Source organism: Anas acuta, chromosome 4 (assembly GCF_963932015.1).
Source record: "Anas acuta chromosome 4, bAnaAcu1.1, whole genome shotgun sequence".
NCBI lineage: Eukaryota > Metazoa > Chordata > Aves > Anseriformes > Anatidae > Anas > Anas acuta.
In genome coordinates, this window is record NC_088982.1 from 18,712,835 (window position 1) to 18,726,631 (window position 13,797).

The 13,797-nt window shown below is 40.8% G+C and overlaps 1 protein-coding gene across 1 annotated transcript in view; it reads right to left on the reverse strand.

The window, feature by feature from the left end:
- Nucleotides 1-2,102: 2,102 nt before the first annotated feature.
- The window catches only part of DHX15 (DEAH-box helicase 15), a 45,650-nt gene continuing 33,955 nt past the window's right edge, over nucleotides 2,103-13,797 (reverse strand). The window contains exons 12-14 of the mRNA XM_068680036.1: nucleotides 11,132-11,322; nucleotides 3,829-3,998; nucleotides 2,103-2,669 (exon numbers count right to left, since the gene is read on the reverse strand). Coding sequence (XP_068536137.1) covers nucleotides 2,552-2,669; nucleotides 3,829-3,998; nucleotides 11,132-11,322 — 479 coding nt within the window. The 3' untranslated portion in view covers nucleotides 2,103-2,551. The remainder of the gene's footprint in view (nucleotides 2,670-3,828; nucleotides 3,999-11,131; nucleotides 11,323-13,797) is intronic.

Sequence of the window (13,797 nt, forward strand, 5' to 3'; positions counted from 1 at the left end):
TTTAAAGCTTTCAAAATGCTTATGAAAAAACAGGAGTATGCTCCAAACCAAGTAATTCTGCATGCAGATGTTGCATCCCTAGGAGAACTGCAGCTGAGAGTCCCTGACACTTCTTCCCTGTAGGATCTAGAAGATGTCTAACAAGTCACGCCACCCCTACCATTACTCCTTCATAGAAGGTATTACCGTAGTTCAGTTGTTCCCATCCCACATGCTCTATGGCTCTAGAACTACTAACTGAAGTGAAATTTGCAGTAACTCAGTGGTGCCTATAGATTTAAGCAGGTCTCCCACTGCCCTAACCCCACGAATACCCTCAGTTGTTACAGATGAGCACTGTGTAGTAAAACCAGGTTGCACAATGCCTGTACCAGGACGCCCCAACCTCAGAGCCATTCTTCACCACATAGTCGGAGCTGTCTGTGAAGGAGCTGCCCCCATCAGTCCCTCACTAACAGCAGCATTTCCCATGGGATCACAGTGACACAAGTGTCCACATCCATGAGCACCACATCCACCAGATGCCCGAGGTGCTTGAGCTTCAGCATCTTCTCACACAGCAGACCCCAGCAGGCCCCCAGGAGCCGAGCTGCTGCCCATGGCACACATTCCCTCCACCATGAGGGAAGAGAGGACTCGGCCTCTCCTGTCCCTGCTGACAGCTGCACAACCCAACAGCCCTCCAGTCAGGCCAGTGACACCTGTGGGTGGCCTGCGCAGGTGTCACCAACTTAATTGGAGGGTGACAGGGGGCACAGCTGTCAGAGGGCATTGGTCTGGCCCACAGTGTTTGTATTCCTGGTAGTCAAGATGTAGAGGAGAGAGATCCCAGCTCGGCTGTCACTGCCCAGGCCGGGTCTGTTGGTTTGACAATTATAAAAATAACAGAAGAGGACGGGTCAGAGTCCCTCCACTGTCAAGTTCCACTCACGGCCGCAGCCATCTGCTCCCCAGCTCGCCAGTACCAAAGTGACTGTGATTCGCGCCAGCTGGTTCTGGGGTCCTCGCGGGACTTCATGCTGGGAACTGGCGGCACTCGTGGGCCTTGCAATGCCTGGGAAAAGTTGCACAGAAGGTGGCTCTACACCATTTAGCTGAAGGCTGTGCATAAATCCTAGACGTCCTTATGCGGGAACAGCCACTGCTCAGTGTTCTGCTTCCCTCATGAGAAGGAGGACAAGCAAATGGTTATGAAACCCCACACACTGAACGTGAGACTTCTTGCTAGAGCAGAGCTTTGTTGAATTTCTATACTGTGAATTTGTTTTACAAATTTAAAAATCAAAGTTCAGGCTACCTATATTTTAAATAACTCGAAACTTGAGCTCAACATTTTATGAAGGCTGCCACCTACCTCCTTCTTCCTGCTGGAGATTACTGCATGGAGCAGGAGAGCCCACCAAGGAGCACAGGCCCATCTCACAGCTCCTCTGGTGGGAGAAATCCCCCCCTACACTCCAGAAATCCCACCATGTGTTATAAATTCACTTATTGTCATCTTCAGACATTTCGCTTCACAATACCGTTTTCATTGCTAAAAAATAATCAAAACTTCTCCACTCCCCACCACATAAATTGCACTTCAGGAAAAAGAATCCTACTAAAATTTCCACATCAAATTACTATCCCATCTTGAAAATGCTGTCAAGTTGTATTTCACTAAAAATCACTATAAAATGACAAGAGTGAGATTTAATTTGACCTGCAGTATGGCTTATGGGATTATTTGTGTCAATCAAACTGCAGCCCAACACTGCCCAGCAGGGCGAGTTGAACTGGCCACCGACACTTCCCTCTACAGGACATATTACTACAGTTCTGCCCAGGAAACATGCAGGAATACGCCTGAAGAAAGCATCCTCCGAAGTCTGCATGCCATTTCATTTTTTAAAAGTTTCCCTACATAACTTAAAAGAAATTTGCAAGGAATTAGTACTGTATGTATTATATTGATGTCACCACAATCCTGCTGTGGAAGCATCTGTGCTTTTTAACATTAAACTACTGCTGTGTCAGTAAGACACCAGTTTAACAGGAGACTACACAGTTTCTCACATCTTCACCCAAACAATCAAAATACTGACACATACTGTGGCACAAAATTAGTATAAATAGACTTTATTGAAGTCAGTACCTTTGTACTGAAGCCGAAGATTGTGTCTACATAAGCACAAGTTGTAACATTTCACAACTTCTAAAAGGAATGTCAACAATTACAACGATCATGCATACCATGGTCGATAATCACATTTTTAGAAGCATTTTCAACCATTTCTAAAGAAATGCTTATAACATTGTTATATATAGAACTACTTTCAATAAACTGCAAAACATTGATCAGCTTTTCCAGTATGAGCTACAGTGTCAACACAAAAGGGAGGCATAAATGTTTAATTTATGAAATCAGAATGGAATATTTACTGTAAAGAAAAATTAAAAAGCTTTCAAATAAAAGGCCATTATTGAACCAAAGTGAAGAGCACAACTTGAACTTTGAATCCATTCATCTTTTAAAGCTGTCCTCTGAATAACTTCAGTTCAAAGCATAAATTCAGTACTGTGAGTATTCCTTGGACTGAAGTTTGGCAATGATGCGATCCAACTGTCTCTTTGCTTCACACTGTGGAAAATTGCTCATGTCATAATATTGAGGGGCAATTTTCACCAGCCTGCCAAAAGAGGAAAAGTTTGTTACTAGTACTCCAACTTTAGGATGCATCCTATATAAACTCCACTACTGAAACAAAGATTATCCTTTGTTTTTAGCCTGTCTTGCATTTCAGAGGCTAATGAAAATTTAAACACATGCACACACACATTTAAATTTCAGTTTAAATTTCATCCTGTGCCCAAGACCACAGCAAAAAGACCACACGCTTAAGTCTAACGAGATTCTCCTGTTCAGCCATGTCCCTTACAGACCACACTGCTGCTCCGGTACATACCATAACAGCCCATGCAGTCAGACCTGTTGCTAATGCCGAAGTCCAGAAGTTACAGAAGCCCACCTAACTATCAGTTTGCGCAAGACTAAAAGTTCATTCTTAAATCTTTCAAGCTTAAAAACTCAACCAAGAAAGGTTATATGATTCTGCTTTGGGCTTTACTGTGCTTGTTCAGAAAGATTTCTGAGGAAGGATTTAAGCCCATATTTTCCATTTAAACACTAAGGAAAATGTCCTATATGTTGTATTTTCTGACTTAGAAATCTTTAAACTCTTTCTATGCAAATTTCAACAACAGCTGAAATGCCTCCCATATCCCCCAAGTTTACAACTTTACAGTACAACCTTCAAGATGGATGAGAGGATTCAGATCTCCACTGTCTGCAGAGGAGATCTGCACATACACCCTAGTGACGAACCATATTACAACAAGGCAGGTTGTACCAGTTATTACCACATCTTCCGTATCTTAAGAAAGTACTGAAGCTCAGATCTTTACCAAAAAATGCAGACACTTACTGCCATGAGAGGTTCTAGATCTTGAGAAGAGAGGCACCTCTTAATTTAGATACACAAGTGGGTGCTAGGACATACTCCCAGACCTAGTACCACCAAGTAGCTTCCCCCACCTGACTTACTACCAGAACAGTTCTGAAGTCAAAGGTCTCTCCCCACACACTGCACACAGAGCCCAAGCATCTGAGTTTTGCACAAAGCTTCCCAGAACAGAAACACCTATCCACAAAACATTTAGTCATCCAAGAATTCCCAAGCCCATACCATCACCATTCCCCAGCCTATTTTAATACTGGATTCATGAGCAGTGACAGGAATATCCACAACTTTAAGAAAAAAAGCTTTGCAGTAGGTCTGTTCTGCTTACCACTCCGGCTTGATGTCTGTACATGTCCGGATGTAGTTCTTCGTTGTAAGGACAAACTCATTATAAAGCACCCACTCTGGTTTATGGTCAAGGACAGTGGAAGGATGCAGCTGCACCACTTGGTTGTCTTTCACTGTTAGGTAATGCCCTGTTCGCTCCAAGTGCGCCACCTAGTAAAGAGAGAGCCATTCGTTATCACAGCTGAGCTGAAGGGATTTCAAGCTGGCTGGTTTTAGTGTCATCCAAAGTGTTATCCCAACTTTCAAACCTCATCTAAACTTGGTACATGACTTGACCACTTCAAACAATCACTTTTTAAAAATAGACACAATCAAGATGCCAGATGTTTTTGCTCACTGCCCTGAGTGCATCTGCTAATAACCAATTCAAGCAGCATGCCAACACAGCTATCACCCAAAGAGAAGGATCATTATTTACAACAGCAGCCCTGAAACCAACAGAAGTGTTGGAAGGGGGTATTTATTGGACAGGTTTGTTAACATTGAACAAAATCAGCTGTGGTCTAGTATGGACAACTACTTTAAGCACTTAATTTGTACTAGCTACTGTACTGTGGGACCAGTAAGCCGCAATGTTATCCTCTAAAGTTTTTATTAATGCAGTGTTTCAGTTGTAATTTTACTGCTGCAAGTATTATTCTGCAAATCCTCTCACACAGTGAGCCTGAAAAAAAAAAAAGTGTCAGTCCAGTAAGAAAGGGAAGCTTAGCATGTCAGAAGTAAGAACAGTCTTGTTCCAGCACAAGCTTCAGAGATGAAAAATGTAGTTTCAGCAACACACTTCTGCTGTGACCTTGGTAAAAAAAAATCAATTAACCTCTCTCTGACCAAGCTTCTCGCCCTGTGAAGTATAATGCCTGCCTCACCGAGATGGTCTGATACCTAGCTCATTAAGATTTGGTAAAGCAGTCAGATTCCCTCAGAAGGATGTTCTCTCTAAGAGCAGTTAATCTAACGGCACAGGTAACTAAAATTAACCTTTTGATACTGGGAATTCCAGATGACCCCAGTAATAACTTCATCACATATACATAAAAAAAATAAAAAGATTAAGCAGGACAATGGCTAAAAAGAGATGTCTGCAATACCAATTTCTAAATCAGATCGTTAACTGCTCTCTGTAATACATACCATGTTCTTCATTCTCTTAATTCCTACATATCTCACTTTTTTTTCCCACCTCCTCAAAGATAGATTCCACCTATTAGGTTAAAACCCAAGGATTCCTAAAGCCAATAGCTACCTCAAACTCGACATCAGGACATGATCATATCTGTAACAAATTATTTCCTTTAAACAGCACGCCTCTCTGGTGCACCATAACATTCCTACCTAGAAGGCATTTTAGTGATGGAAACAATATTCCTCTAAGCTGCAGATCTTTTCACTCAAGACTTTGGACATTACACTGCTACTTTATTTTCAACTCTGGAGAGCCAACAGAAGCTCTTTTAAATGGAGATTAACAGCACACTGTCCGTAACAACTCAGGCTTAATTTCATCCAACTCAATCCAACATTTGCAAAATTAAATAGCAGCGTAGCTGCAAAACAGAGCAGACAAGTAACTCATCTGTCTCAGACCTGGCACAATAACAGCGCACATGGTGGTGCTGGATTATGCATGTTCTGTTGGTGTTGTTTGTTTTTTTTTTTTGAAAAATCAATTTCATTTTTCAGCTCAGAACTAAAGGATACATATACAAGTCTGAGTGTTTCAGCTGCTTTTCTTCCCCCAAAAAAAGGACAGAACTATCCATTTTAGGTGTACTGTTAAATGTAAACCAATACAATTTACCTTTAGCATGTCAACCTCACTCAGATGTCTTAAAATGAGTGAAGTCACAGCACCTAGTCTTCCCAAATGCATACTACCGCTTTTTTTTTTGCCTCATTTCTATCCACAGAAGAATTTGTATTTCTTAGTTTGTGCAATTCTAAAGTAAAAAGCTTCTGACATAATGAACTAAGGATATCAGCAAAAAGAGCTGCAGAACAATGGAGTCAGTTCTCAATTTCCAGAGGACTAGAATAACTCCACAATTAAAAAAAATTAAAGCACTGCTACCAGGGATCAGTCACCTTTAAGCAGTTCCATACTACTGTGATTTCTAGGAAGCCTACTGTATTTATTCCACTATCAAGCAGGCTTGTTAGCAGACAAATTGATGAAGAATTTTGGGTTTGGTGATGGCAGCACTGTGACAAAGCACGCACAGTGAAGCCATCTATGGCTCCACAGCAAGCAACTGGATCCAACTACCAGCTACTGCATGTCCCTGCTCACTCCTGGACCAAGCTGTTCCAGCACAGATGACAAAGATAATCCTAATTCTTCTCTAAAGGCACAAGCAGCTTGCCAGATTACTGTGCTGAAAGAACTGAGAAGGGGCTCTGGCAAGCACCAAGGCTGACATAAGGGAGCACACAAGGACACCCAGGGCACAGCATACAAACTTACACACCTCTGCACCCGTGGCTCGTGGCTTGCAAGCAATTCAGTGCCTGTAAAACACAGCATGGTCACTCCCTGAGGCCAAAAAGGGAGATCTCAACTCCCACCTCTCCTTTCTCCTGCTTGTAGATACATAACCCCATCCCTCCCTGATGTAAGGCTCTGTTGCTTGTTCGACCCTTCAACAAGTCAATGTAACCCATTGATCTGACAGAGAATTCTGTCTTCTGCTATTTTATTTAGTTAATTAAGTTAAATCAAGTGACACGGAGTTCTGATGGAAAGGCCAGCACAGGAGGCAAGCCTGGAAGCTGGAATGGATGGAAAAAAAAGAGGCAGAGGTGAATTTTATCCTAAATGAATACAGGGAGCAGGGGACAAAGCCAACACCATGCTGACACATGATCTTGGCTAGCTAACTACAGGAAATAAGATTGCATCTTAAAAATACAAAAACCACAAAGTTCATATCTCTAGGACAACTAAAACAAGTTACTCTGCTGAAAAAAAAAAAAGCACATTGACATTTGCTTGCTTAAAGAGAAAGTAAGATTAGAAAGAGAAGAAACTTCCTCTGGATTTCTCCCACTGGACTTCAAATGGCAGACTGGCTCTGAAGATTAAACAATTAACCAAGAAAAGATTCTTGCTAATGGATGCTAAGACATCAAGGTACAGGGATGACCTGACAAACAAGCTCTGAAATCGGACACTTTTCCAATTCAGTTTTCACAGAAGCCTGGTTTGGCGGTTGGGCAGCTGACCTCCAGAGGTCTCTTCCAACCTCAATCATTCTGTGACTCAATGATGTGTTTTTTTTTCCAGAGTACAAAAAAACCTTCCACACAAACTAAAGAATCATACTGAGCTTGTCTATCTAGTAAGGTCATTTTTCAATGGCTAATGGAGCACACTTGAGCCTTGAGATTCCCAAGGAACTTGTCACATATTAGTATAAAACACGTGAATTAAGCTACCTGAACAGAGAATGAGGCTACAGGGGGAGGTGAGAGTTACTAACAATACTGACTATACAACATATGGAGCTCCACAGAGTGAGAGCATGGTTTGGGTTGGAAGGGACCTTAAAGATCACCTAATTTCACCCTCCTACCATGGGCAGGGACACCTCCCACCAGCCCAGGCTGCCCACAGCCCCAGCCTGGCCTTGAGCACCCCCAGGGATGGGGCATCCACAGCTTCTCTGGGCAACCTGTGCCAGTGCCTCACCACCCTCATAGCAAACAATCTCTTCCTTGTATCTAACCTTTTAGTTTAAAGCCATTACCCATTGTCATACCACTACAGTCCCTGACAGTCCCTCCCCAGCCCCCCCGACATTCTGGAATGCTGCTACCAGGTCTCCCCAGAAGTATAAGCATGCCCTAAAAGGATGATAAGGACTCAAACCAACCCACGCATCTCTTCCCATAACAGGCTACTCTGCAGACTGAGAAAATCCACCTGTTGATAATTTAGGGACAATTGTAACACTTCTATCAACACAGCCACCATAAACAAAAGGTTTTAGTTTAAGTTCTCCAACACCAGCTTCAAGGCTGTCAAAGCTTGGTTACGAACTAGGTCTCCCTTCCACCCATAAACTTTTAAGCATGCTTACGTTACTATCCATCACATCACAGGAGCTAGAGGGCTCAACCAGGTACCTTCTGTTAAATGTGTCAAACACTCTAAAGCCAAATACGCTTACAAGAATAAAAGTAGGAAACTGCTAGATTTAAGGCTACTAATTTTGGTAGGCTAGTCTTGTTAGTTCAGAAAAATGATTGTTCCTTTTCTTTCTTGAAGAAAAGAACGCCACTATATACCCAAATGGCTGTTGCCACGTCATGCAACAGCATTTCTGAAGCTATTAAAAAGTTTTATTCTGCATAACTTGAGAGAAAGGAATATCATTAAGCACACTGGGGACCATCTTCATGTTGTAATTTTATTACCTTTCTATTACTGTAGGAATCTGATTATGTAAAGTCTTCAAAACATACATCAATTATACAAAGTAGTGCCAAGAATGAGATTTTAATTACCAGCCCAATCAGCTCACATTTAACTTCTTGGACCACACAGGTCCTATCTTGCAGGCCTGCACTGTCAGACAGCAGCCACAGGTCTTGATGAGTTACAGATATCTCTACACTATGGACACAAGCAGAATTTTATGACTGCTTTTAGGACAGCAGGCAATTAAAGCAGAAAATAACAGCCAAAAATTACTTCAAGAACAACGGCTGCTACTTTTTTTCCCACTTCATGCTCTATTTTTTTTTTTAGCCCAGGAGCTTGAGGAATGCAGTTACCCAGCACGTGCTGCCTACAGCCTACCTGCTGTAGGTGCACACACCCTGCAGATGCTCAGACTGAGTTCAGTGCATGTTCTGTACCAAGCAGGTAGAGACTGATGTGTGCGGTTTGTTACTCAGGATTTCTGAGCAGGAGCCCTTGAATGCCAGAGCCTGGATAGCCACAAAAGGAGGGCACAATGGGCATACAAAACTCCAGTACTTCAGCCACAGATAAATAACATCTCTTTTGAGCATTTATGAGCAATTTTCTACTGAAGGTTACTCAAAGCAACACGGAATTCACGAGAGAAGGTTCAGAGCCAAGGTCAGGTATCACGCTGTCACGGAGGTTAAAGAGCAAAAGAAACTCAAAATAGAACGGTCTCAAATGCATCAAAGGAGAAGGGAAGCAGCTGAAATGGCTTTGACTCCGAACGCCCTCAACAGGTCTGCCTTGAAGATGACAAAATTATATACTGTTTACATCAAGATATAAATAATATCTTATTTATATTCCATAATATGATATGGAATAAATTTGCAAAGTAAGTTATGTGGAGAAAAAGACCCTAGAGGGAGGGTGAGAGAGGAAAATTAGAGCAGACCCTTCTTGCCTCTAGGAAGAGGCCACAGATGAAACAGCAGCCAAGCGGTGGGCCTGTCGGGAACGCGAAGCCTCTGCCAGGGTATCACAGATGAACCAGATCTCTCAGAGCATGAGATTAAGCAGCCTGGTTATTAAGGAATTTAATTCCTACTCAGGTGGATGATTTAGCTTGCCACAAAACTTAAGAAGGTAAGGCACCTAGCACTGGTAACACTGACGCATTACACTACTGATTTAGTGACGTTGGTACTCAGCGACACAACATGTCACAGCATGTGACAATTGACATAACATCAGACCAAAAACTACCCGTGCTAACAGCTAACCGCCACGAAAGGAAAGCATCCTTTAGAAGAAAAGTTTCACCCTGAGTGACAAAAAATGACTGTGCAGCAATTTCCAAGGGCATGACATCTTCACAGGTCCAACCAAACAACTGTAGCCTACCAAGCAGAAGCACAACTGCACAAATCAGATCTGCCTCAGCCAGCTGGGGCCCAACAGGGACGGTCAGGCAGAGCTGTTCTTTCTCTGGCAAATATTCACAGAATAACTGTGGAGGTGGGAACGCATGCTGCAGTGTCCCCAGTGAACAGTGAAAGATGAGGAAAACTTGCCACAAAAACACAGACTGAGCAGTGAGCAGCCTGCATGTCTGAAGGGGTACATCAAGGCAGTCTTCAGAACCATTTTAATACTTTAATTAAGCTTCAATCTCCTGTTCACATTATAGTGGAATGCACTTGCGGACATTTTCCGAAAGCCAGGAAACATGTTCACGCTACAGATTTGCTGGCTTCTTAGCCCTGGGGACAAAACTGCTTCCGTGGGGGTGGGCATATGCATTAATCATCAGTAGTGCCCGAGCCCGTGTCCCGGTCAGGATGTGGCACGGTAAATGAGTGCCTGTCAAGCCGCTTACCATACTAAGCTGCACAGCACTGAGTGTTGGTCTTATTTTCAACCTGTAAACATTTGTGCTCAATGAGCAACTCTGATGAAAAATTTTTCAATGCCATAGGCACTGGTCAGCCTCTGCAGGACAACCAGATTGCATTCTCCAGAAGTGAAGGCACAGAGATGGTGCTCTGCGGGCTCTAGCAAAGACACTGCCAGGACACATCATAACACATGCCTGCTGTGGAAAAACATTGTCACGATGTTTTGGGAAGAGGTCTCATTGCCACCCAAAGCTCTGTACCGCTGAGCCTGCAAGAGCCAGACAACTCCACCAGCTCCAGAGATGAATGCTGAATTTACACAGCACATAGGGACTGTGTCTTAGAAGTCTGAATTCTAGCTTGGAGACATACTTGGCACGAAATGCAAAGCATCCAGGCGGTAAGAGATTGGTTTCCATCTCCCACCCTCGTTGGTTAGCAAGTGAGTTTCAAATGATTTGCAAACTGCGTATTAGCAAGATTAGACTTCCCTCCACACTCCAGTACTCACATAACTCAAAAATGAGATATGAATATGGAAGAGTACACAAAAATAAAACACTCCCCTTCTATATGGATTACATCTAACTAGTGTTTATATAGTAGCAGACTTCCCTGATCTGTATCAGTTTATGAATAATTTAAGAACTACATATTCTGCACTTAAACAACAAAGTACTTCAAGATATTTTATGAAGTTACTTCCTCAACTATTTAGAAGTTAATGGTCAAGTTCTGACTGGTCGCACCAGAAACAGTATTTTGAAATTAGTAAGACTGCCTGCAGCTTCTCCAAGCAAGACCTGAGTAAACAATTTACTTCTTGAGTAACAGCCAACCTGTCAAAGACTAAGCAATAATACAGTTAACCACATACAATATAACTTGATAAATTTGAGTTTTAAGTGATAGCAACCATACTAACACTAAAACCCACATAAACACTCAGTGTTTTCCCTACAAAAACGCACACATACCTGCATGAAATACCCAGTAACTAATGCCTTTCTTATATTGATGTAATAATCTCGGCTGGTAAAGTCTGTGCTTCTACGAGGCAAATTAAATCTATCCATGATTCGTGACAGCTGTTGGCGTACATTGTCTGCAGACATCAGGGACCTGTAGTTAATGAAGTTGTCATAACACCACTGAACCGACTCATGATCTGCAACATTAAAAAACATGAATTAAAAAAAATGAGTATTTTATCCAATTAGGACAAGTAAATAAAACAACAACTAACCAATTGATCAGCCAGATGAACCAGAAAAAAAATTGCTTTATAAATGATAACAGCTCTTGGCCTATTTGGTGGATATCCTGCCTTAGATAACTTGCCCGAACTGTTTTGTTTTCAGAAAGCACGTGGTCTAAACAAAGGAAAATTACCCTCCCAACATAAAATATAGATAATCACCAATGTTTTGGCAAAATACCACATCAATTAATTTTGCAAATTGCACCTGCCCTGAAACTAGAAAAAGTATTTTATATTGCAGGTTTTTGAAGATAAAACTGAACATAAACATTTCAGTCCTTGTTTTTAACAGTAACATGCAATCAATACACAAGATGCCTGTACATAATTGTATTTGAGAAACCAAACCCTCCTTAATTTAGGACATTGAGTAACTGTTTAAGAGCTATATAAACATACTAATCTAACACTAAGTGCGATGCACCTCACAACAGTTTAAGTAAATGTGACAGGTAGAACAGAGCATCAGTAACAGAACTCCATGTTCCACGCTCCAAGTTACTGCTTCTACTACTGATAACACTAGTTAGAAATCTGTTAAGCCAGCAAGCCTAAGCTATTCTCTAAGTACAAAAACTGCACATTTAACGCTGAGAAACAAAGTTCTCCCTACCTACTCTGCTACTTTGAGTGATGCTCTATATTTAGCTAGTTTAATAAGACAACAAAAACAGGCATAACAGGATTTAGAATCTCTTGTATGGCAAGACTTGCATTTTTTATAAAGTTCATACAATCAGAGAGTATATAAATAGGAGGTTTACATAATTTAAGGAGAGTTTGTTATTTTCACACTCAAATTTATTCTGTAAGATAAAGTATGAATGCTGAACCTCTTGATACACTATGCAGTAGAACCAAAACTAAGTACCATAACATACTACTTTCTTTTATGCTTGAACTGTGTGCTTTAAGATGATCCATACCTGTTTTATGTTGTTTTAGATAAACAGTATCCATATTTTTGTCTTCTGATACTGAATACCAGAAGACACAATTTTACAGTGAAACAAAGACTATTCCACAAATTTTTCCATCCCCCAAAGACAGCAGAACCATAGGTCTCTAAACCTAAGAGTCAGTGGAGGTTAACCTTTTTTTTTTTAAAAAGAGGTGTGACTAGAACCTATTCCAGAAATAAAATAATTTGTGTTCCATTTGTCTAATTACATGTTAACAGTTCCTCCATTTATTCCAAGAATACTGATACCTAAATTCAGTACATTTGAAAACATTTGTGTGTGTATGTACACAAATAAGTGCTCACAGAATCAAGTAAGTATTTAGTATAAGTAAAACGATTTCATAGGAATCTCGGTTGGGAAAAGAGAAAAGAAATACCACGCAAATACTACCGATGAGCTCCAAACAGGGCTATCTACCTTGAAAACTGACACCACTTATTCTTCACTAAGATACATATTCAGGTAGCAGGTGAACGTTTACACACAAGGACTTTAACAGGTAAACCTATTCTGCAAGAAGATACCAACACTAGCATATTGGCTAAATTTTAAATCAAGACATTAACTGGCTGGCACTGGGAAAAAAACTCTAGTTCAATTTAAGCAGCCTACAAATTGTCTTAAACTCTTTTGTCTTAAACCACCAAATTTACTTTGACAAAATGCACTCAATTAAGTGTAAAAGGGATTTCCACACAAGTTATATAACACAGCTTGGACTTATGAACTTTACAAAATGTTACACTGATTTTAAAGACCAGCAATTATTTTCCTGCCTATTTTAAGTCTTAAATATTCCGGTTTCCAACAGATTTTAAAAACAAGATGTGTCAAACCAATTTACTGTATTTGGATCTGTTTTAACTCTCCTAAAAAAGCAAAGATCAACTGATTTTCTGCTCAACAATTCTGTATGCCATGCAAAATCAAAGTTCAAACCATATTTTAAATTAGACATGTCTGTTCCAAGTTTTTATATACTGCTAATATTAATTGGAGCTGACAAAGATGTATTTCCTGTATCCCAGGCAAACGCCTTGATTGTTCAGCTGTAATTGTCCACATTTTGGTTCCACAGATTTTTGGAAACAAATCAACTCCAGTAGGTAGTATTGGGAGATTCAGACCCTGTCCTTATCAAGTATTAAATTACTCTTGAGGACATAAAATAGACATTTTCCTTAAGTGAATAATCTAAAGCCAGCTTTATTAAGGAAGAGAAAGGAGCAACCCGAACATAAAGCATAGGACTCCCAGGAACATACAAGACTTCAAGTCATACTGGATCCTGTTAGCTACAAAGCTAACAGAGACAAGCAGGTATCTAAGTCCTAATTTTTGATTACAAGTTTCTCAGCTTTTTTTTTTTTTTTTTTTTTTTAATTTTTAAGTACTTTTGTGTGGACTTCAATTCTGC